Raw genomic sequence first — 26342 nt, forward strand, 5'->3', positions numbered from 1 at the left:
GAGAGAGAGAGAGAGAGAGAGAGAGAGAGAGAGAGAGAGAGAGAGAGAGAGAGTTGACTATACACACAGAAAAATGTTCTACTGCTACTTAGGAAAAACAATTAATTTATTTACTTTCCTTTAAGTAAGAGTTATTTTCAATAGAAAATATTTTCTTGATATGTTTTTAAATATACGCTGAGGGAAAAAATAATTATTCTATGACTACTTAGAACATATTTAGATAAATTTAAATACTTTTAAGATTAAGATTTTAAGAGAATGTATAATTTTTGAAAAATATTTTATATATTAGTATAAATAAATATGTCCACCAAATAAATGTTATTTCTTAGATATTTTTTCCTTCTAATATACTTATTGCAAATTTCCAACAAGTACATTATTACCAAAAAGAAGAATTTATTTTCATTGCAAGAATATTATAAAATCATCGAAGAAAAAATTGAGTCGATTATATGAAACAAGAAGAATCGAAATTTTCTTTTAATTTAATATTCTCTCTCTATCGAAATGCAAAATTTACAAGGATTCCGAATGTATTTATATTAAATTTGATGAAGAAATTATAGAGTTGCTGATACATACAAACTTATAAAATATTCAAACATAAGAAACATTTTCACTTGAACGCAGTATATATTTTTGTGTACAATATCATGTTATTACAGTACTACGACGATACGATGTAAACGAGGAAATGTCGACAAATAATACTCGCAAGTTACATAAATTCAATCTTGACGCGCGAATCGCGTTGGCCCGATAAAGAATTGAAAAATGAGCGATAGACTACGAGATATCACTCCGACGTTATCATGTGCAAATACGGGACACTTGCCGAAGAACGCATCCGAGAGCTTTCAGAGCCTCGGGTTGTCTTGACAGCTGCTGTCACATTTAATCGTTCTAGAATTAACCATTGCGAAATCGGCCGTCATTGTGTGTCTATTGCGTGTTACGTGTTATCACGATACACATTATTACTCGCATTAGCATATCCTCGGGATTTATGTTTTCACGCATTGTGCTCCGCCACTTATTGCGTTTAATTTACAATAATCGATAGTAGAGGTAAGCCATTTGCATAATCTCGACGACTAAAAGATAATTAATATTTAAATATCGAATCTGTGTCAATTTATATAATTGTCGATTTAAAAAAAAAAGTCTACCAATTAACTGTCCAAATAGTAATTAAAGTAAATTTAGGCTCCAATGATTCAGCTATGTGAACCTGGCACCCGACTTTTGAAAAAATAATTTTTTTCTACGTAAAAAGTTAGCATTTTGTTTGTAGTTGTTTGTAGTAACAATAATTTCGTTTGTAGTTCCATCCATTAAAAATTATAGAAATTTAAAAAAATGAGTAGCACCCCACTTTGAGATATCTCAAATCTGCAAGCGGGTGACGTTTCTAAATCGTTTGTAGTTGTTTGTAGTGATTTTCGTTTCGTTTGTAGTCGAACCGTTCAAAAGTTACAACAATTTAACAAAACGCGGAAGAGCCAACTTTGCCATTTTTTGAGATATCTCTAATCTGCAAGCGGGTGACGTTTCTAAATCGTTTGTAGTTGTTTGTAGTGATTTTCGTTTCGTTTGTAGTCGAACCGTTCAAAAGTTACAACAATTTAACAAAACGCGGAAGAGCCAACTTTGCCATTTTTTGAGATATCTCAAATCTGCAAGCGGGAAAATTTTTGGGAAGTTTGTAGTTTGCAGTGTTTTCTATTTTGTTCGTACTCAAACCGTTCAATACATAGAGCGGTTTCAAAAACGGTCATGTGCAAATTGTGCCGTTTCTTCAATACTTGCGAAATACGTAATACAACTCCCTTTTAGCATTACCCGGAACTAACGACGAGGATGTTGGGAGTTTATAGTTCCATCTTTTTCATTTTTATTTATTTTTTTTATTTTTTATTTTTTTTATTTTTTTATTTTTTATTTTTTATTTTTTTGTTTTTTGCGTTTTATTTTTTATTTTTTTGTTCCAGTATTTTTTCCTTTTTTTATATTCTTATAACTGCACGAAAAGAAAAGAACAGAAAAATTGAACCGAAAAATTAAAATTCACAAAATATTGGCGTTTTTAAGATTGTACATAAAACAATATATGTATTTTTTTTTTCTGCAATGTTTCACGTACAGTAACTAGGTGGGGTTTTTTATCGGTTGCTATATCGTTATATATTTCCCACCGATTATAAATTTTGCGAATATATGCGATATAGTGGCCTATCGTAGAACCTGGGACGTATATTATTGCTCCTACAAGTTTGTACTCTTTTTGTAGCAATTGTATTTCCGTGGGCAATTGTGCTAAAGTAAATTGTTTTTCCGTTTGAGGATAACCAAGGCGTAAAGCTAATTGCTCATTTTCTAGACATTCTATATCGATAAATAAGTGCGGTCCACCAGTGCAAGTTACACTTGTTGTACTTCCACAAGAACTGCACATATGATTTTTCATGTCGCAGCACTGATCAACTGCTTCTTGCAAACCATTTATACCATGTTCATAAAATGGTATTGTACTTACATTTAATATAGAAGTTATATGTTTCTTTTGGAAGCCACAATTATTACACAAGAAAATAAATTCAATAGATGGCACATTATGCATTAGGGTTGCAGATATTATAGACGATACGTTCATAGCGCAGTCTAGAACATTATCCTTCAGACGAACAATGCTGCTTATTATTTGTGCTCTTACGTTGTATGTTTGTTGCGTAACTCCTGTTGAACATACAGTTTGAACTAATTCGAAAGTTGGATTAGCAAATTCAGTTATATGTTTGTTGTAGTTGGGCCAATTGCGATAGCCGCCAATAATACATTGTATTACTGTATCAAAGGGACACGTGTTCCTTATAATTATGTGTCTATTTCCCATCTTAATAGGATGTAAGGAGTTACCATTAATCAATAATGGTGTGGCATATTTAAATTTAGGTCTTTTATGCATATGTTCAATTTCTGGACACGCTGTTAAATATTTCCCCCGTGGTTTTTTTACCTGCTTACGCTTTTTCCATGTTTCTGTTTCATTTAAAAATGAATTTATAAATTTATAAATGGCAAAGTTGGCTCTTCCGCGTTTTGTTAAATTGTTGTAACTTTTGAACGGTTCGACTACAAACGAAACGAAAATCACTACAAACAACTACAAACGATTTAGAAACGTCACCCGCTTGCAGATTTGAGATATCTCAAAGTGGGGTGCTACTCATTTTTTTAAATTTCTATAATTTTTAATGGATGGAACTACAAACGAAATTATTGTTACTACAAACAACTACAAACAAAATGCTAACTTTTTACGTAGAAAAAAATTATTTTTTCAAAAGTCGGGTGCCAGGTTCACATAGCTCAATGATTCATCTCTCAATACGAAAGTAGAACAGAAACAAAACAAAGAACTCATTATATTAATTGGTCATAGTTATGCATGAATGATTCAGTCCACATAAAGTACGCTTCAAGGAAATTGAAGATGAAAATTTGATACATGATTTAAAATATGTAGACAATACATTGAGGTCCTTCGCGCGAAATCGTTAAAAAATCAAGCAAGCAATTTTCTTCTCTTTTAGGATATTCATTGACTTAAGCTTAATCTTTTAAGAAATGGATAAAAAGATACAATTAGAAGAAAATAAAAAGTTGTCTTTAATTAATTTTATGTGCCTATAATATTTAGATTTTTTGTTTTATGCAAGACGTATGGACTATATATTGGTAACAAAAACTCAAAAACCATAATTTAGTAAATTGAATCATTTTTGCATAACTGTGGTCGATCGTCAATGTTGCACTGAGAAAAAATATATGAAAATTTATTTGTGGGATATAAAATGTATCCCCTTGTGAAATAAGATTTATATCTGTACAATATAAAATTTACTTCTGTAAATAAAATGTTTAAATATTAATAAAATCTCTCAATACATTTTTAAGTATTTCTTTTTCAGTATAAATATCACGACAATGAATTCCAAGTCATCTATCTTGTTTTTTAAGTCATCGGTTGATTTCAATTTGAAGTTTTCCCGGTTTAAACGGTCGTACGATTCTACAGAGAGTACATTCAGAAAAACGCACAAACACGGCGTTACTGTGTCATACTCTTTTTTCCTTTTTTGGGCACGAGCGAAAACGACTTTTTGCACGGTGTTCTGTTACTCGGACGGTACACGCGCCGAAAGTCTGGCCGGGGCTTCTGGCCTCATCGGGCGCGATTACCGCGCATTTAATTGTGCCACGCTGTTACGCTATCGCGTTAATACACATCGCAGACGATGTATATACTAATGGCTTGTTTATTACTCTTAAGCGGCCATTTCCTGCCTCGCCGCGTGTAGTAGATCTAGGTATTGCCCCTCCGCGCGTCTACATTCTCCGTAATGCACATTCCTGTGCGACAAAAGAGCACGCATCACGGTATCTCCCCCTTCCCGTCGGGTTGTTCCGCGTTAACGTTCCGTGCGTGTGCCGTCGCGTCGTCAAACACGCGTTGGTGTTGTAAAATTAAAACGGCGAATTGCACGAGGTGCTACTGGGTGTGTGTGTATGTGTGTGTGTGTGTGTGTGTGTGTGTGCTACCGCGTCGTTGCACACACACACACTCTCTCTCTCTCTCTCTCTCTCTCTTCTCCTTCTCTTTCTCGGGATGCCTTCGGCGCACCTTGTATAATAAACATTCGTTTCTCTCAATCGCAGATAACGTCTCGGAATTATATCATCATCGATCGATTTAACACCGGAAACTGATGGGTCTTGCAATATTAAAAATTGAAAAATGCAAGCAATAAGAATATACTTTCACAGTTTCAAACAGATTTATTGAGGAGAATATTATACGGAGAGAATTTCATAGTAAAAGTACTATAGAGTTTTGTAATTGGGGAACATATCGACATTCTGCAATAATTTACTTTTTTTTATTTCGTATGTATTACTAAAAAATTTTCCATGTTTCTAGTAAAATTTGATAACTGAGATAAATTTTACACTGAGATAAAAAAATATCTAAAAGGGAAGAAATATTCATTCGATGGATACTAATGATATATTTGTTTGCATTAATATACGTATCTTTGCATTAAGAAAAATTTTCTTTTAAACGGGAAAATATAATAAGGATTAATTATATGTTAAATAAAAAAAATATATAATAATAGTAGTTACATTTCTTATAAAAATTGACTGCGATAAACAAAAACTAGCTATGAGAAACACACAAACGAATGCATAATCCTCACAGTCACCTACATTCGTTTGCAGATATTACTAGAATGCTGCTGCTGCAAATTCTACGCATCACAGGCAATTTTTTAGCAGATACATAGATAAGCAGATATTTACACAAAGCAGCAAATTGTGACTGTGACATTTAGAATTCTATCTAGACCAGCAAGACATTTGCTTGAATGTATTATAGTATCCACCGAGTAAATATTTTATATTTTTCAAATATAAAATATTCCTTTCCTTTCAGTACTATTCCTTGTAAGATAGGCCTTAGCAAGATAGACAGTCTACAATATATATATATATATATATATATATATATATATATATATATATATATATATATTGTACAATATATATTAGAGAAAAAGATAATAAAGTCGAAATTCTCATGAAAAGGAAAACGAAAACTATAATATTCTTTCCGTGTAGATAAGGCTTTCAGACTTGGTTATTATCTTTGACATACGTTGGACACATAAATGACAGTCTTTTGCTACACTTTCGACAAACGGGGAAGTCGCCGTTGAAACGTTCTTCGGCGGTGACAAGGCGTCATTCACATATACTCAGCAGATTTTATCAGCTCGTTTACCAAAAAAGTACGAACAGTACACAGCGTGATATTTTAATTCACCGTTGCGCTTTCGCGTACGCGGCATCAGATTGAACGGTAACGCCGGCGGATACTTTCTACCCATTCATACTTTCTATACATTACCGCTATTTCAGCACAGGAAGCACAGACGCGATATCGATCGTGTCAGTGTACTCGAGTATGAGTTGGTCGAAATATCGTAGCGTAAAAAATTAAGAATAAGATTATACAGGTGTTTCGTAAGAAGGGGGACAGAAAGGGGGGACTATAATTATTTAATGTCTATCCTGTCAGTTACTTCCATCCAAAGAAACTCAGCTCGTGTAACGGAATAATGACCAGACAAAAACTCGGTGATGAGAAACGATATCTGTTATCGCGCCCGAAAATATTCGTCCACGTTGAAATTTGTTTAAGATAACTGCGAACAACCGGCAAAGATAAAGACCTCTCCAGGAATTTTTTCGTTTTTACAGTCGAGTTTCCGTTTGGTCTCCTAACGGGAATTCAATCACGCGAACGTAAACGTGCTTTTTCGATATCTCGCGAGCGCCGCGGAGCGATTTTAACGTCGGTTCTGGTTCCGTCCAATCTTTTCTACAAGCATTGCGAAGGAAGCCACAGGAGCACGAAGGTCGCGAGTATGTGTCGTTGCATCGTCATTGCGTCGAATACCTTCAAGTACTTAAATCTGCGACACGCGTCACCGCGAATGACGGTGCATTCGATGTGTACAGTGAGGGAAAAAATCACTTGAAAATTTGCTTGTAAGATATAAAGATTGTTCACAGATCATCATGATAAAAAATTCGGTCGATTGGATATCTGATGAAAGAACCAGAAATTCTGGTTGAAGTTATCACACGGAAAAAAGATCTCGAGAGATAATATTTCTGCTACTGCAACGGAAAACATTCGTTTGAATATTCAGCTGCATGAAAACTCAATTGAGGTAACTGAGAGCAATTTTCTGAGTAGAAACCTCCTGCAGAAATACTTCTGTTTCCACAAATAAAATACCTGAAAATACCTAAAAATTAACAAATATTGATTAGATGGGTACCATTAACATATTTACTTAAATTAGAATTCTCTTCATTTAAACCAAGTATTGTTTACTCGGTTTAAGTAAATAATATTTAGTTTAAATGAAGAGAATTTTGTTTTAAATAGATATGTTAATAATACCCACCATAAATATTTGTTCATATTTAGATTTTTTTTTCTCAGTGCACAATTGAGTTTCTCACTTAACCCCCAAATGACAGAAAATTCAGTTACACTAACGGACTTGCTTCTCCCGTGCAGAATCCTGTTCAAGTTAATGTGATTTTTAGTCAATCAGAGATCTCGTTAACTTGAACAAAATTCTTATGACTTCCATCGGAATTTTAGTTTGTTCGTATTTCATCAGATATCTAGTCAATTCCAGTAAATTTATCTCTTCTATGCATGAATTCTGTGCATAAATTTTCCAGTATTTTCTTCTTTGTGCACATTCATGGAGAGGACACACGTCTCGAGGATGATTTATTTGGCAAAACGACCGATACTATACAGAGGCGATCGGGGAAACAATGCAGCGCGAAAAGCAGTGGCTCTCATTGGCCGCGACGCGATCGGATGAAGGTGAACCGCGCTGCAACGAAGGAATTTACGATTCAAGTGCGCCCTCGTTACCGACTCATTTCAGTAGCAAATCGTCCGTCTCCGCGGCTACATAGATGTGAAAATTATTAGAATGATTTGGATTTCTCTATTTAATTTTCTCTGTAATTATTCTTTTCAATAAATGCCTAATTTCAGAAAATATTACGATTTGTTATAAATATTCCTTGTAAGTTTGATTACGGAAAATGATTACGGATTTGTCTTACATATTGAGCAACTAAATTATGTAAATAATGACGGATATATCATATATTATATTAGATTCTGTTGTAAGATATATTTTGTATGCAAAAATAAATTTTTTTATACAGGAGGTTACTTATACACTGAAAAAAAATACTAGAACATTTATTTTTGGGATAAAGTTTATTTCTTTGAAATAATCAGTTTATACACACACACGCGCGCGCGCGCGCATTTTTTTTGTCGTACGATATGTAATATAAACTTGTAATCATTTTTTAACCTATAAGGAGGAGTATCGATAACAAATTATATTTCCTGAAATTAGACATTTATTGAGAGGAAAAATGAAAGAAAATTAATAAAGAAGTGAAAATTATTCTAATAATTTTCACACTTCTCTCTGTACGTTGTTCTGATTGTTGCACACAAGGTAGTCCCCAGGTCCGTCTCTGTGAGACGATTAGTCCGGAGTACGTTTTTCGCTTTGACGAAGATGTCGCGGGAGTTATCGCGGGTGTCGCGAATCTCCGGACTGTTCTCTGACTGTTATTGTTCGAGGAGATCGCGGACGGCAATTTTCCGGCGAAGTTCAGCGGAAGTTCAGCGTAACCAATCCGACCGATCGCGATACCGAGCCGAAGGCTCCTGGTAAGAAAATACGCGAGTGAAAGGCGTTAATGATCGGCGGTGTTACGGGGTTAGGTTTGAAAAACCTCGCGAACTAGTTGCCGCTGCATATGCGTGGGAGCGGGCGTTAAAAGTACGCTAATTATGACTTTTGCGCGAAGGAAACGACAAAACGTCGCGTCGGGTCAACGTACAGTCGCGAATGGCTTCCGATCTACAGTGGGCTGCAAAACGGCCTGGACATCATGAAATTGGAGATGCTCACAGCTTTCAAAATTGAGAATCATTACTATGTATACATGCCCGGTAATTACTTATTACTTATTATTACTTAGTGTTCTTAATTATTATTAATCATATTATTATTGGGTAAGTCCGTCGGTAATGACTCTCAATTCTGACAATTTGGTGTGTTCTCAAATTTCATTTTGCTTAAATCTCATTTTGCAATCCACTGCACACTTATGGACAGAAAGTTCCATGTAATTTTTCGTTTGAGTTTGCAAAACTCATCCGTCTTGTCAATTGGAGACAGTACTCTCCCATTAATAAACAAATTTTTTTCATTGAACAAAATAGAGAGTTCACAAATTTACTCCAAAAATCATGGACAACCTTTGTAATTTTTCGTTTGAGTTTGCAAAACTCATCCGTGTTGCCAATTGGAGACAGTACTCTCCCATTAATAAACAAATTTTTTCATTGAACAAAATAGAGAGTTCACAAATTCACTCTAAAAATCATGGACAATCTTTGTAATTTTTCGTTTGAGTTTGCAAAACTCATCCGTGTTGCCAATTGGAGACAGTACTCTCCCATTAATAAACAAATTTTTTCATTGAACAAAATAGAGAGTTCACAAATTCACTCTAAAAATCATGGACAATCTTTGTAATTTTTCGTTTGAGTTTGCAAAACTCATCCGTGTTGCCAATTGGAGACAGTACTCTCCCATTAATAAACAAATTTTTTCATTGAACAAAATAGAGAGTTCACAAATTCACTCTAAAAATCATGGACAATCTTTGTAATTTTTCGTTTGAGTTTGCAAAACTCATCCGTGTTGCCAATTGGAGACAGTACTCTCCCATTAATAAACAAATTTTTTCATTGAAAAAAAAAGAGAGTTCACAAATTCACTCTAAAAATCATGGACAACCTTTCTGTGCACGAGTGTACACAGACCTTAACTCTTTGTATTCTCACTCGTTATTTTGTTTTTTTATTTTGCATTTTTATGTTTGTCTTAAGAAATTTTATCACAACTTTTTAAAAAAACGCTTCGATTTGTTATTTTTCTATAGCAGACCTTTTTCCAAGAAGACCTTCGAGTGCAAAGGGTTAAATATGTATGAAGTTATATTATTTTAAAGTGTGAAGTTATATTATTTTAAAGTATGAAGTTATATTATTTTAAAGTTTCTCATAGGACACATATGCTTTCTGAGAAAGGTAGAAATTTCATGTCCTGAGGCTACTGTGCCACTTTGTGTACAATTCGAGGCCGTATTACCGTCGGCGATCTTTGTGTTTACGGCGACGGCGGCGGCGGCGGCGTTATATTTACGTCCGTGTTTGATCGATCGCCCGCGTCCTCTCTCTCCCGCCAACTTTTCCCCGGCTATTTATATATTACGAATGTTACTCAAAATTAAGCTGAAATGCATATTCTGCCGATTAGTCCCATATCTCAAGTTTCCGTGTTGATAATTGAAAGTTAGATCCGCTTATCTATGTCTTTAGACCTTGAACTGTTTAGTAATTTGTAGAGAAATACATTCAAACATACTCATAATTGATTTTAATCGATATTATAAATATTATCGATATTATAAATATTGTAGTCATGCATTTTTGCACGAATGCATAATTTACCTCTTAAGTGGTATGTTCGAAAGTCTCGTAGTAAGTAAAATATTTGTTTATGAGAAAAACATTCTTTTTGGAAAAAAAAAAAAAAACAAGATCCCTCTGATAAAATACTAAAATCCTTGACTTATTTAACTGTTGTATTTTTTAACTCGTGGTGAGTATAAATAAGAGAATCAGATATGTTTTGTCTTCTACTTTACAAAATTCTTAAAAAAAAAACAGTAATAAATAAAAAAAATTTGGAGATGCTTATCTACAAATAAAATCGTTATGAGGGGGAATAGCTCAGTCATTTTAAATCACCGTCGAAGAAATAAGATGTCCTTTCTTTGAAAGAACCTCTGAACTAATGCACGTTTTAGTGCAAAATAGGTTAGAGTGAAAGAAAGCATACTTGCTTCGCTCGAATATTTACTGCACTTGTTCAGAAGCTCTTTGTAAACGCGCCAGACATATCAAACACTCGAAAATGCGTCGTCCAAAGTCGTGACAAAGAGACGTGCGCACAGACACGCGGAATGACCGCGTTAGTTATGCAAATTTGGAAAATATACGACTCAATTGGAAACATCGCAAGGTCAACGTAAGCCCCGAGTCACGTCGAAGCCGTCGTGATGCAATCGACAAAGGAGAGGACCGGACGAACGGGGTAACGACTGGCGATATCGCTGTGGCGATCGCAATTCGACGCGTCGGCGGGCTCGCGATGTCGTCGATAAGCGTGTGCGATATCAACAGGTCCGCCGATGCGTCGGACGTGTCGCGGGACAAAGCGCAAGTCTCGCGTTACACGCGGCGGCATGCCCGCGCCGTGCTGCCTTCGCTGTGCGTGCGTACTACGTACGTACGTACGCGTGACGCATATTTACCTGCAAGTCCAGCGGGCGAGATGCGGTTTCCCCAAGGTTTCTCCTTGAAAATTCCACCACTGCTGCTGCTGCTGCTGCTGCTGCTGCTGCTGCTGCTACTACCACCACCACGCCACTACACTGTGTGTACACCGGCGGCGGCACACCACTCTGCATCACCTCACCAACACGCGCGAAACGTGTCGTCGCGCGGCATCGCCGTTACTGCTGCTGCTTCTCTTCTCCATGCACTCGCCAAGCTGCCGCGTCGAGTGTTCGCTCGGCGCGCATATCGAGACACTTTTGATGATCGGAGGACGCGCGGCCGACGCGCTTGGGAACTTAAACGATGGAGCGTGAGAGCGAAGTGAAACGCGCGGTCCAAAAGTCGTGTTCTCACGGCTCAGATCGCGTCAACAGAGTGACGTTTGCGCCGAGTGCCCGCGACTGTCAAGCAAATGTCACCTTGGTCCGTTTTCACACGCGACGCGACGCGACCGCGTCGTCGGGCGTCGTTGATACACACATATACACACACACAGATGCCACGCGCGATGCGCTCGCGTACTACGTCAACGAGGAAACGTGATAATAGCACGCGCAAGCGTGAGCACGACGGACACACGCGAGCGCGATACCTGCGGATGCCGCTGCTGCTCCGTCGCGAATGGCAGCCACAGCTTCTCGCGACGGCCGTTACGAGCGCTGCGCATGCGCCCCGGACGATAGAGGCGCTGGAGTGGGGCAGCGTTCTTTCCGTCATTTTGAAGTGTGTTCATTCCTAGGTGTACCGCGCTACACTTTCTGCACTTGGAATGGTAGGACTGTTCTTTTTAGCTGAACTGATGCTGTAACGAAATTTTGTTGTTTTTCCTTTTGTTACGTCCCGGCGGGTTGCGGCCACGCTGCTGTGAAGAATAGCGCTCGAATAGCACGGGATCAGATCGCAATTTTTCGGGTTAAACGAATCGCGTGATTCTACTCGGGGATCCGTGCGATCAAGGGTAATCGCGATGGATTTCGCGCAAGACGCGTAGTATAACCACCGTAGTATAACCTTACAGTGGGTCGGACAGTCGCAGGCGTTAATCGTAGTTTCGCGCGTATAGAAACAATGTAGATAATGACTTACCAGTGGTTGTCCACCGCGCGGTTGCTTTCTGTACCCCTGGATGGCGCTCTCGTGGCTTACGTGGATCGGTACCTCCTGGACCTCTAGATGCTGCCGACTCTGGGGAACCTCGTTCTGGATCGCGCGGCGGAAAGTTCGAATATTCAAATCACTTGTAGTTGACCGATGGGCACTAGGGAGGAACACCGCATGTCGCGGTTTCGTTTAGACATAGGAGGAAATGTGCCGTGTAAGGATGTTCAAATGGGAGGGAGTAGAAATAGAATTACTACAGATAATATATATATATATATATATATAATCTAAAATATGTGTGCACTTTTTTATTTAATTCTTGACACGGATGAATCATTGGTTCATACTATGGAACACGATGAACACCACACATGCTGCAGTATGTACTCAGTTATGACATTTGCACATAAAACGCGGAAACTTTTTGTAGCGCAACAAAATGACGCCGTCTACAATAAACCCATTGTAGATGGCCCTTGTCAATAATCTTAATTTAAGCTGTAAATCTTAAAAAATTGACCAATTGTAGTTGATTATTAGGTGCGCAACTAAGTTCCCGCTGTTTGTCAATAGATGGCTCCAGCAGTAAGTGCTGGTCGATTTTGACATATCCAAAACGTCATGAACCAAGCTTAGACATATGGTAAACAAACCGCTTTGACACGTTAGTGATTTTGTTTTGGCGTCATATACTTTTGGTTGTGTAAAAATGTCTAATTTTGTGCCAAATAATCGTCATTTGCGGGAAGTGTTGATTTTCTTATTTCATTCGAAAAAAAAGGCGGCTGAAGCGCATCGAGAGCTCCAAAAAGTTTACGGAGATGCTGCTCTAAGTGAAACAACGTGCCGTGATTGGTTTCGTCGCTTCAAAGACGGTGATTTCGATGTTGACGACCATCCGCGTGAAGGAAGGCCAAAAACCTTCGAAGACGCTGAATTGGAGGCATTGCTCGATGAGGATCCGTGCCAAACGCAAGAACAGCTTGCTTCAGCATTAGGAGTTACCCGCCAAGCCATTTCCAAGCGATTGCATGCGTTGGGAATGATTCAAAAGCAAGGAACTTGCAACAAAAAATAGTTGACTATGATTGATCAATTTCTTAAAACTTACGGCTTAAATGTACAATGTAGAATTTTCGTAAATATATTAAAATATGTGTTATGTTTAATATAGGTGCACCGTAGTATATAACAAATGTTGCTTACAAACAATAAAAAAATAATGAGAAAATTAGATGTTATTATAAATTTAATATCAAATTCGGAATTGCCCATAAGGAACAACAATGATGATTGCGCTGAAGAAACTTTATTACCAAATTTCCCAATACCGAATATAGATCAGTTCCAAAAATTTGAAACGGATTTGCGCAATGATACAGAAATTAGAAATTAGAAGTGTTAGCTAACACTTGACCTTTATTTTTGGGTTTCCCCTTTTCCTGTTGTTGCTCAATGATACCTGCCAAGATTTCTGCTAAGGGCAGCATTTCTTCGGAGGAGAAACCTCGGAGATATCCGTCATTGATGATTCTGGCCCAGTTGAACCCGTACTGAAGTTTGGTCTTCTGATTTAGATAGGTCTGGAAGAATTTTAGTATAATTTTCCAGTACCCCATTGTCAAGTTAGTGTTTGACTTTTGGGCAATAATTCCCCAATCCTATTATTTAATTGATATCATTGTTATTGAGTTCTTATTTTCTTTCTCTTAACTTTTTTTTAGAATAACTAACAGTAAGAATTGAAGAGAGGCAAATAAAGAGCAAACACGGATGTCTTAGTGCTATTAAATACTAGTATTACTTTTACATAATATTAATATGATAGTGAGAGGATAATTATATCCAGCATGTCAAACGCACGTATCGAAATTTTTCTTTGATTAACGTACGCGGCGAATCTACCTTTCAATACTTAGACCGATCCTTGAGTCCCAATTTTATATATATATATATTTAAAATTCCCAAAACCCATTAAACCGATGACTCAAATAGATTCATTATATATATTGTGAAAAAACTGTCCGCCAGGACTCGAAACTGGAACCTCCCCACTTTCCGGGCGGGACGTCTTTCCATTCGGCCACCGAGGTTTCGACAGTAAACATGCTCGTTTGACATGCTGAACATAATTATCCTCCCACTATCATATTAATATTATATAAAAGTAATATTAGTATTTAATAGCATTAAGACATCCGTGCTTGCTCTTTATTTGCCTCTTCAAATCTTACTGTTAGTTATTCTAAAAAGGATTCTTTCTATAATTTCTGTTTATCTTAAGCATTGGCGGAAGAATATATGCTATCTCTCTCTCGTATAATAATATCGGTAATTATGAAGTTTAGCACCACTACCGCTTCGCGGAAGAGAACGACGATTTTATTAGAGGAAAAAGTTGTTTCTTTTTAAAAAACGCGTCGATTGAGCCTAGTTTCGTCAAAATCGGAGGGGGTGGTGCTAAACTTCATAATTACCATAACATCTCTTACGAGATCGACTCTTTCTTTCTTTCTCTCAATTTACACCTTAGAGAATTTATAAACATTGTGTTGCGAACTTACTGTTAGAAAACTGGAGTTTGGAGGCGAGGGCTACCTTTGGACTTCTAATCCCGGCACCCGACTCTGACTGATTACTTCGCCGGTCACTACTCTACTGCTACTGAGCTCTTGTGATCCCGTCCTTAGGAGGGGGTTTGAATGGTAGTGATGCCATCTGAAATGCCTTCCTTTTGCGAAAGGAAGGTTTCGTACCTGGAGTGTCTCAGGTAAAGGATTGTTTGGACAAAAAATTATTACTGGCTGGCGGCCTGGCCGGTCGGACGTGACACTTTCAAGGAAAGCTATTGTATGTTTGTTTCACTTTTAAAGTGTAATCGAACTCAGTTGAAAAGAACAGACCTCTAGTTTCACGATCACTTTTATCTTCTTCTGGAAGATCTTACGCGACATTCTAGATCTTTTTTTTTCTAGCTCAACTTCTTGAACTGGTGCAGACTGGTACAATAAGTTAGAATGAAACAAAATATATTTGTTTTAGGCTGATATTTCACGTGTCGTACGACAAGCTTTTTGGATACGTTCATTAGTTGATGAACAGAGAACCTAGAAATACTCTATTCTCCAACCAATAAACGTATCCGAAAAGCTTGTCGTACGACACATGAAATAGCACCCTTATTCTAATTTACTGCACTAGTGTATTAGTTTAGACAGTTCAGTTAAAAAGAACAGACCTCCTGACTTGGATGACATCACGGTACGGTAAATATGGCCGAAACTTGATGCCAACGTGACGAGCGTCGTAACTATCCATCGAATATGTAAATAAAAGTGTATTGCAATGATTAAATCAACGTGACAAATTGCTAATTGTGAAATGGAGGAAGATATTAATATTTATGCGGATTTACCCAATTTTAATCTAGTGGAATCTGACATAAATGTGAGGTTCACTTACGGTAATAGTATAATTAGCGCTACTCAAGATTTGTACACAAACATGAATCAAGGCTGCATAAAATCAAGATTGCATGAATTTAGGCTGCATAAAAAATATTGAATAGTGTAGTAAAAATAACTTATTTTTAGTTATCGTGTTTATTATGAACAAAATTAATTTTACAGAAGCAAAACTAGATTGAAAAATAAGCCAAGAAAAATCGTGTGCAATTGTCTTAACTTTATTCTTCTGAAAAGAAATCTACGTAATTACTAATATTACTAACATTAATAATTATGGACTAATTCTGTACATCTATATATAACGTTAACGTTTGCATTTGGCACCATTAGTTAGCCCATTTATCATACAATAAAAATTAATTTTCTTTGGGTCTTAAATAAAATATGCAATTTGTGATAAATTCAATAAACATGTACTTAAATATATTTCTTTTGTAACATGGCAAGGATCAACCAAAGGCAGATCATACTTGCAATTATGAAGAATTGGAAAAGAAGTTTGTTTCACTTACCAGTAAATTTGAAAATATGAAGAAGGTTAATGAAAACTTGGAGAAAAATCTTGCTTCCTTACTGAAAACTGCAAAGGCAGAAATTACACGGAAAGACAAGATGATAGAAGAACTCAGAAATCAGTACATACTTGTTATAGATTAATACAATTTCTTGAAATTTTTTGTGCTAATATTACAAAAATAATTGCAGATTGGATAATGTAGCCTTTAGAAGAAACAGAAATGGATCTCTAGAATTGTCTACTCTCAGATCATCATATCACAATACAATGACAGAAAAGTATGAAAGTGTTACTCCTTTGATAAATTCAGAAGAGAATACATTTATATCTCAACAAATTGAGTCAAGTTACACTGAATACAAAAGCAGAAAGCCACGGAGTAACACTGACCAAATACCAGTTACAGTATTTGGAGAAAGGTTACATAAGAGAATTATGGATGATACAAGAGAGGACAAGAAATTGAGAGCATCAAAGCTTAACTCAGATACTAATGTAAATAAGATCTCTGAAGAGTGCATTGTAGAAAGTGATAAAGAGAATGGATCTCAATCCAGTATGAATAATAATGGCAATGAATTTAATGTTGTTACTCGAAGTTCTAATTCAGGTATTATAATTATACAAATATATACATTTAGGTATATAAGATTTGACTTTTAATATTTATATTTTAAAGACCATGTATGAATTTTGTTAAGTAGTTAAATATAGTTAAGTGATATGATGAGTTTCTTATTCTGTAAATATAATAATTAAGGATACAATCTAATTATCGTAGATACTTCATATAAAAAGAACTTAGGGAAGAGATTGAATGAAGAGGACGATACGTGTAAGAACAAACGTTTAAAGACTAAAGAAGATATCGAGGATAGGAATGATGATGACATCGATTGCAACTCTATGATACAATACGACACGAAAGACGATCTCACGAAATTGGAAGATCAACTGTGTGCTATGTATTCCATTAAAAAGGACCAAGTTCCACTCGAGACGAAACGCAGAGCTACTTCAGAGCATGGAGATATGAAACAAACGCAAAATTGTAAAAATGGATGGAGGAAAGAAGAAAGAATCAGCGCATCGAAGGATTACAGTGATACTCATGTCAGGAAGGGATCTGTTGATAGCTCAAGAAGTCGGACTACTTCGATATCGAATGAAAGATTTAATAACGACCACCAGCACGATCATTACATCAATAGTCACAGAAAAAATGACTACAGGCATGGTTCATCGAGTTCTAGGAGTTTTTTTAAGAATAGAAACGATTACGAAAGTTCGAGCAGTTATCGCTTACGAGAAAAATCAAGCAGGATGTATAGAGATAGGAAATACGACGACTATAAATATGATAGTCGATATAAGAATGATAGATCGAGGAAGAATTATAACAGCAAGGAAACTAGTGGTGTTAAAACAAGATATAGTAGTAGAGAACGCGGCGATTTGCGAGATAGACTGAGACACACGAGTGACGTTGAGAGAAGTGATGAAGAGAGAAGGAGCAGAAGTGGTTTACATAAAAGTAACAAGTACGATAATCACAGACTAAAGGAAACTATGGCGAATTCGGAGGATAAGAGATCACACAAAGGTAGTAAAACCATAGTAGAAATTGATTCTCGAGTGTCTTCTAGTCGAACGATTGTAAATAATACAGTGGAGCACAGCGTTGGAAAAAGTACCGAACAGCACAGCGTGAAGAACGAAACATGTGAACCTACCAGTTCTATAGAAAGTGTGTCGACATGTGCTACTACAAAGGATGAGAGTCATTTGGAAGAGGGTGAGATTTTAGACAGTCCCAAGTCTAATCTCAAAAAGAATGATTCTGCAAAAATTTCTACAATTCAAACAGTGGAAAAAAATGTTGCAGAAACTTCTATTCAAGTGGAAGGTATAAGCGAGAATGCGTCTGTGGATATCCAAAGAAATACGGAAAGCACGTCTCACGTTAAAAACGATTTGACACAGTTCAATCCAGCTGATGAATGCGTTTCAATGACTGCCGAGACATGTTTTAACAACTTGATGATGAATGATCTGCACTCTGATAAAATTGTAATATATCCCAGCCTTCCAAGTCCGGAGATAATCGGAGGTTGTAATAATAATGGCGATTATGAGTGTGAAGATTGCATCGAAGAAAATGTAACGGATGACGCCAATCGCCCTGTCGAAGAAACGTATGATTTCAATAACGAAAATGTTATCAGAAGCGAGGAGGTAGGCAATGCTAGTGCCGAAGATACTACTAAAGTTGATGAAGTAACAACAATGTTAGGTTTTGCAAGCTCATTATCACTTAATATCAACAATATTCGCCAAAGTGACCATGAAGTAGCAAGTTCTGCTTCTGATGGAGTTACGCAAGTCGAGACTGTGCCTAATTGCGAAAACGCCTATGAAAGTCGAATATCTAATAGAAACGAAACTTTTTATCAAATACCTGGTAATAGCAACGCCGAGGCGAGCCATACTTGCCTGGGCGATCATAATTACGTTCGAGACACCGTCATCGACGTCTCCGATTTGCATGTTGTACCTAACGGCTCAGAACGTCATGAATCCGCGCCGGATACTGCGACATCGAAGGAAACTGAAGCAGAAGGAACAGTCAACGCTCAGTCAGTTGACACTAAGAAAACAACGTCGACTACGGTGAAGAGCAAAAAGGACCAGAACAGCAACAAAGCAGTAGTGATCTCGCGTCGTCGAAAAGCCGTCACATTGAGCGACAATAACGCGTCTATGACTGTCTTGATAAATACGGACTCGGCGAAATTGTCCCTTGTTGTTGATAATTCCGTCAGTGACAAAAGTGACACTGTGTCGAAGCCGCGGGCGTGTAAGCTCGCGCGCACTATAAAGCCGCCCTGTAAATAATTATAATATATAGCTGTCTGACGATAAGTGTTTCATATCTGATATATATGATTCAGTCAAACTGAACACAAAAGTCTATTTTGCTAATAACTATATATTATTTTGAGTTATTAATTAAAGAAGATTGGCGCGATACGGCAGATTAGCTGTGATGGCGATGTCTGCTTGTATGTATATAATACATGATGATAATATATATAATAACACACATGCATATATATATAATTTGTGTGTATATATATATATAGTGTTTTATCAATTTGAAAATAACCCTATAGACTTTTAATTATTAATTAAAGCACATTGATGCATTATCACGCGCGATCATCTGCCAATCGTCTTTCTGTAATAACTTAAAAATCTACTTTAATAACTAAAAAATCTGATTGCAAAATAATACAGAACTCTTCTTCATTTTGACCTAATCTACAAGCACACGACGACAAGCATTGTTATCATAACTCATCTGCTATTATTACGCGTGATTATTTGCCAATCTCCTTTAATTAATAATTCCGAATTTTACACGGTTGTTTCTGCAAAATGGTAGAGGAATTATGTGATCATTTTGACCTAATCTACATGTACACAAGACACTGCATAACTTATACTTTTTGTAAGTAGTGTTAATAAAACTGCAGATACGTATATGAATACATATACTGCATATGTGTAAATTACGTTTATGTATAATCTTCAACTATGTATAAACTGCGGATATATATAAACGAGGAATTTTGAACAGAAATCCATCGCACAAAGCTGTACAATATTTTTTTGCGAAAATTTTTATCTTAATTGATAAGTTGCGGAGTTTTTCCAGAAAAAATTCCTGGACATAGTCTATTCCTCGAGTGTCCAAAGATAAAAGGCCCTTTAAGCCTTTCATTCTCTTGATGTTCTGGCTATAGACCGATACAGTTCGGCGAGATAGGAACAGGGAGATAAAAGCGAAAGCCTTTCTATATAGAACTAAAACGCGATCAAGAACATGGATCTCCTGTAAGTAATTTTCTGCCTTTCTATCACAAAATATCTTATTCTTCATTTGGGAGCATCTGTTTATAACGAGATTCTCGTCATCGAAACACTGTTATTCTATCTGCCCTACTCCTTTCTCAAAAAAGGACAAGGTCTATTTTTAAATAGCTGACGATTTTAAAATATTTCACAGAGGAAGGAGAAGAGAAGGGGAAACTTTCGAAAGAGGCAAAAGCTGGCATTTCGCATCGCCAAATCCGAATTACACAGCTTGCATCGATCTGCGGAGGAACGAACGAGCGAGCGTCCGCGTCCGCGTATCGATCGCGGAAAATAGCCGGCGCTGGTACGCGCGCGTTCGCACGGCGGCCGCTGACGTCACTGGGGGCCGTTCGCGTGCCGCGCTTCGCGACGTCAGCCACAGAGGACGTCGGGACGACGCACCATGGACGTCGACGTCGTTGTCGCTGCCACCGGGATCATATACTAACTGACGCTTCCGGGAACAAAGCTCCGCTCGCGAGCATGTGCTCCTAGACAGCGTTCTCATCCGCGACGGTCTTGTCTCGACGACGACGAGAAGGAGGAGGAGGAGGAGGAGGCCAGGTGCGATCCCGCAGGGACGCGCGGTGCTCTCTCAATCGCGGCCCGTACGGCCGCGCCGTTCGTTTCCGGTAATCGATCGACTCGATTCGCCCCGACCAGGCCGACAAGATGGGCTCTATAGTGCTCAAGTCGCTCTCAGTGCTGCTCGGCATATTTTTCGTTTTCGTCGGTACGATGAAGCTCACGTCGCACATCAGCAAGGACCTGCATAAGGACCTGGTAAGTTGTCTCCCCGCGACAGAGAGATCCTCCTCCTTGCTCGCGCATCGCTCCGACGAGAGACACCGTTGTTGTGTGAAGGCACGATAAATGGCGGCTGATGTCGGTGGTTTAACAATCGGCAAAGTTGACAGTTAATTGTTCAACTTGACAGTGTGAATTTCAAGCTGGAATTTTCACGAAACTTGTCGCACGGTAAAGAACCGATTGACGAATTCCGACAGGACAATGTGCGTAAAGCTGATAAACGGTGCTCTGTTAAAATCCTTACGATCAATATCGCGTTAGCGAGTTCATTAGTCTTGGGATTAACGGTTAATCAATTGGAAAGACTGCTCTTAAATTTAACGGTTGATATGCAACTGTCAAATCAAATCGATCACCGTCCAAGTGGCGATCTTTCCACAGATAATTTGTTGAATGTACATATTCGACATTTAATTAATTATTACATAGGTGTAATTGATTAACGGTGTAATTAATTAGATAAACAGTAAACAATTATGAAATTGTTTAATAACACCAGACTGACAGATTGAACGCTATTTGTCGTCCGTACTCTCCTTATATCCGTTGCTTATGTAATTCTACGAGACGCCGACGTCGGTACCAAAGTGGACACGCCAAGAGTACGAGCCACTGTGTGTATCTGTCACAGCCCGGTTTATTATGTAATATTATGTGCCTGAGTTTGTAACCGCTACCCTTGATATCCCGCCGTTATAGTTGCGTGTGCTTATAGCAACGGCGCTCCCCTTCGCCAGCTAAAACACCCGGTGTTGTTCCCACGGCCATTTCCGCATCGTTAACATCCGGAAGATCGAATCGAGCGTTTGTTTGGGGTTTAAACACGAGAAATCGCCGCTTTTTATGTTCGCAAAAAAATACACAAGTTTTCTTTCCAACGAGATTTTTAAAGATAAAATTATTTTCAATAAATACCTGCAAATCGATGAAATCCTTATATATTTTTATCTGCTTTTTTATATTTCAAAATTTAAGAATCAAGATTTTTAGAATTTACTTAAATTAACTTAATTGTAAATGCACAGAGAAGAAAGAAAGAATAATAATGTTTCACCCTATTTGTCGAATTTTTTCCTATAAAAGATATCCATCTAAGTATCTGTCTGTTCATCTTTTTGGATCATTTCATTAATTTTGGCATGTAAGAAATTACTTTTCCAAATTAAACATTGCTTTTATAGCTTTTATAGCATTGACGAATTAAAGTACTAACTATCTGATTGCGGCATCACGAGTATATCAATCGCAACGAGGCCAAGGTCGTCAGCAGAAAAGAAATACAATTTCTGAAGTCTGGCCGATCGTAAGACGCAACGTATACCGGGTCTTCTAGCTTGTTATAGACGGTGTAAAAATATACTCAGCAATAATGCGCTCAATAACGGCGGCTACAGGTGTGCTGGGATATAACACGACGCTTTCTTTCTCTCTATTAAAGGTATAATATTTGTACGTCCATGTACACTGTTGCTTTACAGGATGTGAGACCATTAACATGTTTTTATGGAATTTTTAAAATTAAAACTTACGTTGTTTTTCTTTCTCTCGAAAGAAGTTACATAAGAAAATGTATTTTTTTTATCGCAAAGCAGATTTGTTTCGTGTTTTAGCTATATGTCGTTGTTACAATGAATATAAATTCGTTGTAAAATTTGATTGTAAAATGCGTACCATACACTGTGTCATCTTGCTATTTCGGTGTCCCCGACGTTGCTCAACGAATGCGATATTAAGGTAAACATTCGCGTGGATTGCTTGGTCAACCGCCAGTAAGCTCATTTCACCTGCTGGCGAATGAGATATTTATAATTCGCATATAGGACCGCGTTTGCTTTGGATCCTTGTCGAATTGTCGAGGCTGCCAAAACGGGCTCGCAATTATTGTTACTATGTAAATACATTGTATCGATTGTAAGCGGATTAGACGAGCAATAGAACTTGCTGCATCGTAAACCGAAATGATTTTCGTGAACCGAATATATTTTCTTTAAAGTTTTATTTTTAACATCGATTTTTAAAATTTGATGTATTGTCTCAAAATCTTGTTAAAGTCAAAACTCAAAGAATACAGTTATAATTGTAGATTTATAATTATAGTTATTGATATTTTTAATCATAACTTGCAAATTTCTTTTTAATTGATCACTTAATTGCGTCCAGAAAATATAGGCGTTTTATTTCCTTTTCCCATATTCGATATTCGTTGAAGATCATCGGATCTTAACTTTTCTTTTTCAGAGGAAGGAGTATGTCAAATATGCAAAGGTGTTCCCGCTCTCTGGCACGTTCGACTTCAAGGTACCCAGCAAATGGTATCGAAGAGTCGTCGGGTCGCTTGAGATTATCTGCGGCTTCGCCATGGCGATTATTCCAAGTCGTAGGTGCAAAAAATTAAACACCTTCGATCACGATATCCTCTCTTCGTTTCTTCATCGTTGACAGACACTTGTCCTGGGAATTATCCGTTTCGCGGATCTTTAGTGCATCAAATGATATCATCGCAACAAAAGTATCGTATCGTCGGTTCATAGGTGTATTTATTGTCGCAAATCCCTCATTTTTAGCTTACACAAAGTCTGCGATTCATAGATTCTTCCCGTGCGTTCTTGATATTAATTTCTTGTTACTGCTCTTTACAAATTCCTACCGCCATACCTCTGTCGCTATTAACACAAGATATCACGATATTTAGCAAACGGAATTGTGAATTATTAGAATAATCCTGTAAATTGTTTTCAGATAAAATTAAAAATTTCTCGAACACAGTGCTTCTATTCTTGATGTTGATGGCTGTGTACTCTCACTACATGGTCAACGACAAGTTCGAGAGGACCGCCCCGGCATTGGTAAGTATTGGTTGTAGATATTGTGTAAATCGAGTTCCGCGAGCTGTAAATTCGCGTATGACTTCAGGTGTTCTTCTTTCTGCTGACGGGGCGACTGGTGATTGACTGGCAGCTGAGACGAAAAGAAGCGCAATCGGTGACGGCGAACGGCGTCGACGACAAAACTAAGAAGCAAGACTGAGCAGGATTATGGCTAGAGAATGCGTGTTCGTCCGTTTCCACGTTGACCCACTTGATTCTACTGTTTCATTTCTGGAACACGAGGCCTCTGACCATGTTACTATATTTATTTTAAACGTACTCTCTCTCGCTTCCATTGTTCCAGAAGTGGGACTTCTACGTCAAAATACCATAATACGATTATTTGACGAATAAACTCGATATACTTATCGAAAAAAATATGTACAATCCAAAAAGAAGGGAAACGGTAATTCGGAATCACGTGGGTTAAGTTTGTATAAAGTATACGTCTCTCCAGGAATAGAGATGAGATGGAGAACGAATTCAAGGTGATTATAACGCGAATAGCGAAATGAATTTTCGTTGCACTCTATGTCCACTTTGCGCACTATTATTGCAGTATGAAAAGCATCGTTAAGTTCTCGGACACGATGAAATCCGCCATTAATGGAAGTTACGTGAAGAAGTAATCTTGAGTAATCTTATCATGTCCTTTTTTTATCGACGAGTTATTTACTCTAATAATATACAATGGATTATGAATCTTTCTCGATGAATGTTGCTTAGAGACGATTACAAATCTGTAATATAAAATCCGACAGCAATTGTAGTCTGATGATCGGTAAAACGTCGTTTTCGCTAACTGACGATAGTGTTTCATCCCGCAACATTGATTCACTCAGAGACTATCGCATCAATGTCGATTGACGCTGGCCAGGATTAAGAAAAAATTATTTCTCTCTATTTATAATTAAGGTAACAAGGAACAAAAGATCGCTAACGGATTAACTGATGATTCTGATAAAATTAATTTTAGATGTAAATTAGCTTGGTTACATCACTTTAGTCAGCAAATATCTGCCTCTTTCAATTCTTCTTGCAATTACACTACAAGCAGTTACGTAATATAAAATGCTGTAATATAAACAGCTGAGTTCTAGATAACTATGATAGTGAAACTAGAGATAGTCACCATGTAGACAGTTATAAGTAACTATACATGTATGTAATATAAAAAGTAATAATCGAGACGATTAGCTGTAAACTGTATAAGCAGAAAAAGGAGATTTGAGTTGCCACGTGTGATATCAGTCGACATCGGTACGTTGAGTCTTGAGTGATATTAGCTTAAGCACGAGGTACTAACTGCCACTTGAATGAATGCGTCCTTATACATGTCGTGCGAGCGTGCGTGTATGAACATACGAGAAATGTTTCGTAGTAATCGGAACATCTCTCTGTGCGCATTAGTGTTAATTTATTCCTTAAAAGCTCCATATGCGGATAACGAGTGTGATCAGATAATTTGATAAATAAAGCTTAAAGTGAAACTTAGCGGATAGACTTTTTGTCCAATTACCAAACGACATCTATGACAGTTGCATATCTTCGAAAGCTTCTTGATCGATTTTGAGCATCGATTTTGGAATGTTTATTCGTGATGCACTTTAAGAATATTTGAATGTAACTCCGAAAAATCCTTTTACCGCAACGTTCCACATGTAATTTACATAAATCGAAATCGATAACTCACCGTGGTCCGAAAAAATTCGTGTCATGTCTTCTGTTGAAAGCTTCTTTACGTCGAAACATTTTTTGTATATAAGATTGCAATAAAAAACATGTCTGAAATCTCTGTATCCTCTAAATAATAAAACCTTCCTCATATGTGTGATCGTTATTTGTATTCAATATTTAATGAAAATAAAAAAAAACATTGAGAGCTTTAATACTTGTATATTATTTATATATATTCCTGCTTTAGAGCATTTAGTATGTAAAAAATATATATTATGTACAGAGATAGATACATATGCTGTGACAATACAACAGAACTCGTCGACATTAAATAACATTGGCTGTTTTAAAACCCAATAAAAGGTGAAACTAAAATTGCATACTCATTTTTAATTAACAGCAACAATTAAAATCTATGGACACAGTTTGTAACAATCTTCGTCTTAATTAAGTGCACTGTGTTTGAGGTCGATTTGACTAGCTATTGTAAACTTGCTTCTACTGTATTCAAAGGTAGTAAAAGCCGCAAACATCTATAAAAAAAAATATTTATTTCTGGCCTTTATGCGAAATAGGCGACGAGTTTAGCACGAATAATTGTAAATAAGCTATTACCGTGTATATGCTATTTATCCACTTTTTTCATCTAAGCAGGTTCTTGACCCGTAGTCAAAAGATGCAAAGCTTTCTGAAGATTCATTATGGAAGTAGGTATGTCGTCGTAGTCCAGTGCACTGCCTGCCCATTTGATCAACTTTTGGGCCTTACCAATTTGTTCCACTGACAAATTGGCACCACCTATATGAGATCATATTATGTGTGAGAAATAATATATAATTATTTAATATAAAATTATATATATATATATATATATATATAT

General features: G+C 37.1%; 4 protein-coding genes across 5 annotated transcripts in view; 2 read left to right on the forward strand and 2 right to left on the reverse strand.

Annotated features, from left to right (window-relative positions):
* Window positions 1–11716, reverse strand: part of LOC116845606 (afadin) — a 54086-nt gene extending 42370 nt beyond the window's left edge. The window contains exon 1 of the mRNA XM_032818498.1: window positions 11080–11716. The gene's annotated coding sequence lies outside the window, so the exon portion shown is untranslated. The remainder of the gene's footprint in view (window positions 1–11079) is intronic.
* Window positions 11717–15445: 3729 nt separating this feature from the next.
* Window positions 15446–19833, forward strand: LOC116845546. Of its 2 annotated transcripts, none has more exons than XM_032818326.1 (4): window positions 15446–15653; window positions 16121–16308; window positions 16379–16800; window positions 16972–19833. In XM_032818326.1, the coding sequence occupies exons 1-4, from the start codon at window positions 15588–15590 to the stop codon at window positions 19083–19085; spliced, it is 2790 nt and encodes a 929-aa protein (XP_032674217.1). In that variant the 5' UTR covers window positions 15446–15587; the 3' UTR covers window positions 19086–19833. The 2 variants fall into 2 exon arrangements, with proteins under 2 accessions (XP_032674217.1, XP_032674218.1); XM_032818327.1 differs by having other exon boundaries at window positions 15477–15669.
* Window positions 19834–19942: 109 nt separating this feature from the next.
* On the forward strand, window positions 19943–25576 carry LOC116845551 (transmembrane protein 35A). The gene is made up of 5 exons (XM_032818331.1): window positions 19943–20087; window positions 20260–20891; window positions 23157–23295; window positions 23658–23764; window positions 23832–25576. The coding sequence occupies exons 2-5, from the start codon at window positions 20781–20783 to the stop codon at window positions 23943–23945; spliced, it is 471 nt and encodes a 156-aa protein (XP_032674222.1). The 5' UTR covers window positions 19943–20087; window positions 20260–20780; the 3' UTR covers window positions 23946–25576.
* A 256-nt stretch (window positions 25577–25832) lies between these two features.
* LOC116845549 (vacuolar protein sorting-associated protein VTA1 homolog) overlaps window positions 25833–26342 on the reverse strand; it is a 1956-nt gene continuing 1446 nt past the window's right edge. The window contains exons 5-6 of the mRNA XM_032818329.1: window positions 26078–26260; window positions 25833–25995 (exon numbers count right to left, since the gene is read on the reverse strand). Of these exons, the coding sequence (XP_032674220.1) occupies window positions 26109–26260 (152 nt within the window). The 3' untranslated portion in view covers window positions 25833–25995; window positions 26078–26108. The remainder of the gene's footprint in view (window positions 25996–26077; window positions 26261–26342) is intronic.

This window comes from Odontomachus brunneus, unplaced genomic scaffold, assembly GCF_010583005.1.
Source record: "Odontomachus brunneus isolate Ranch 3 - 2012 unplaced genomic scaffold, Obru_v1 Obru_scaffold_053, whole genome shotgun sequence".
NCBI classification, from domain to species: domain Eukaryota; kingdom Metazoa; phylum Arthropoda; class Insecta; order Hymenoptera; family Formicidae; genus Odontomachus; species Odontomachus brunneus.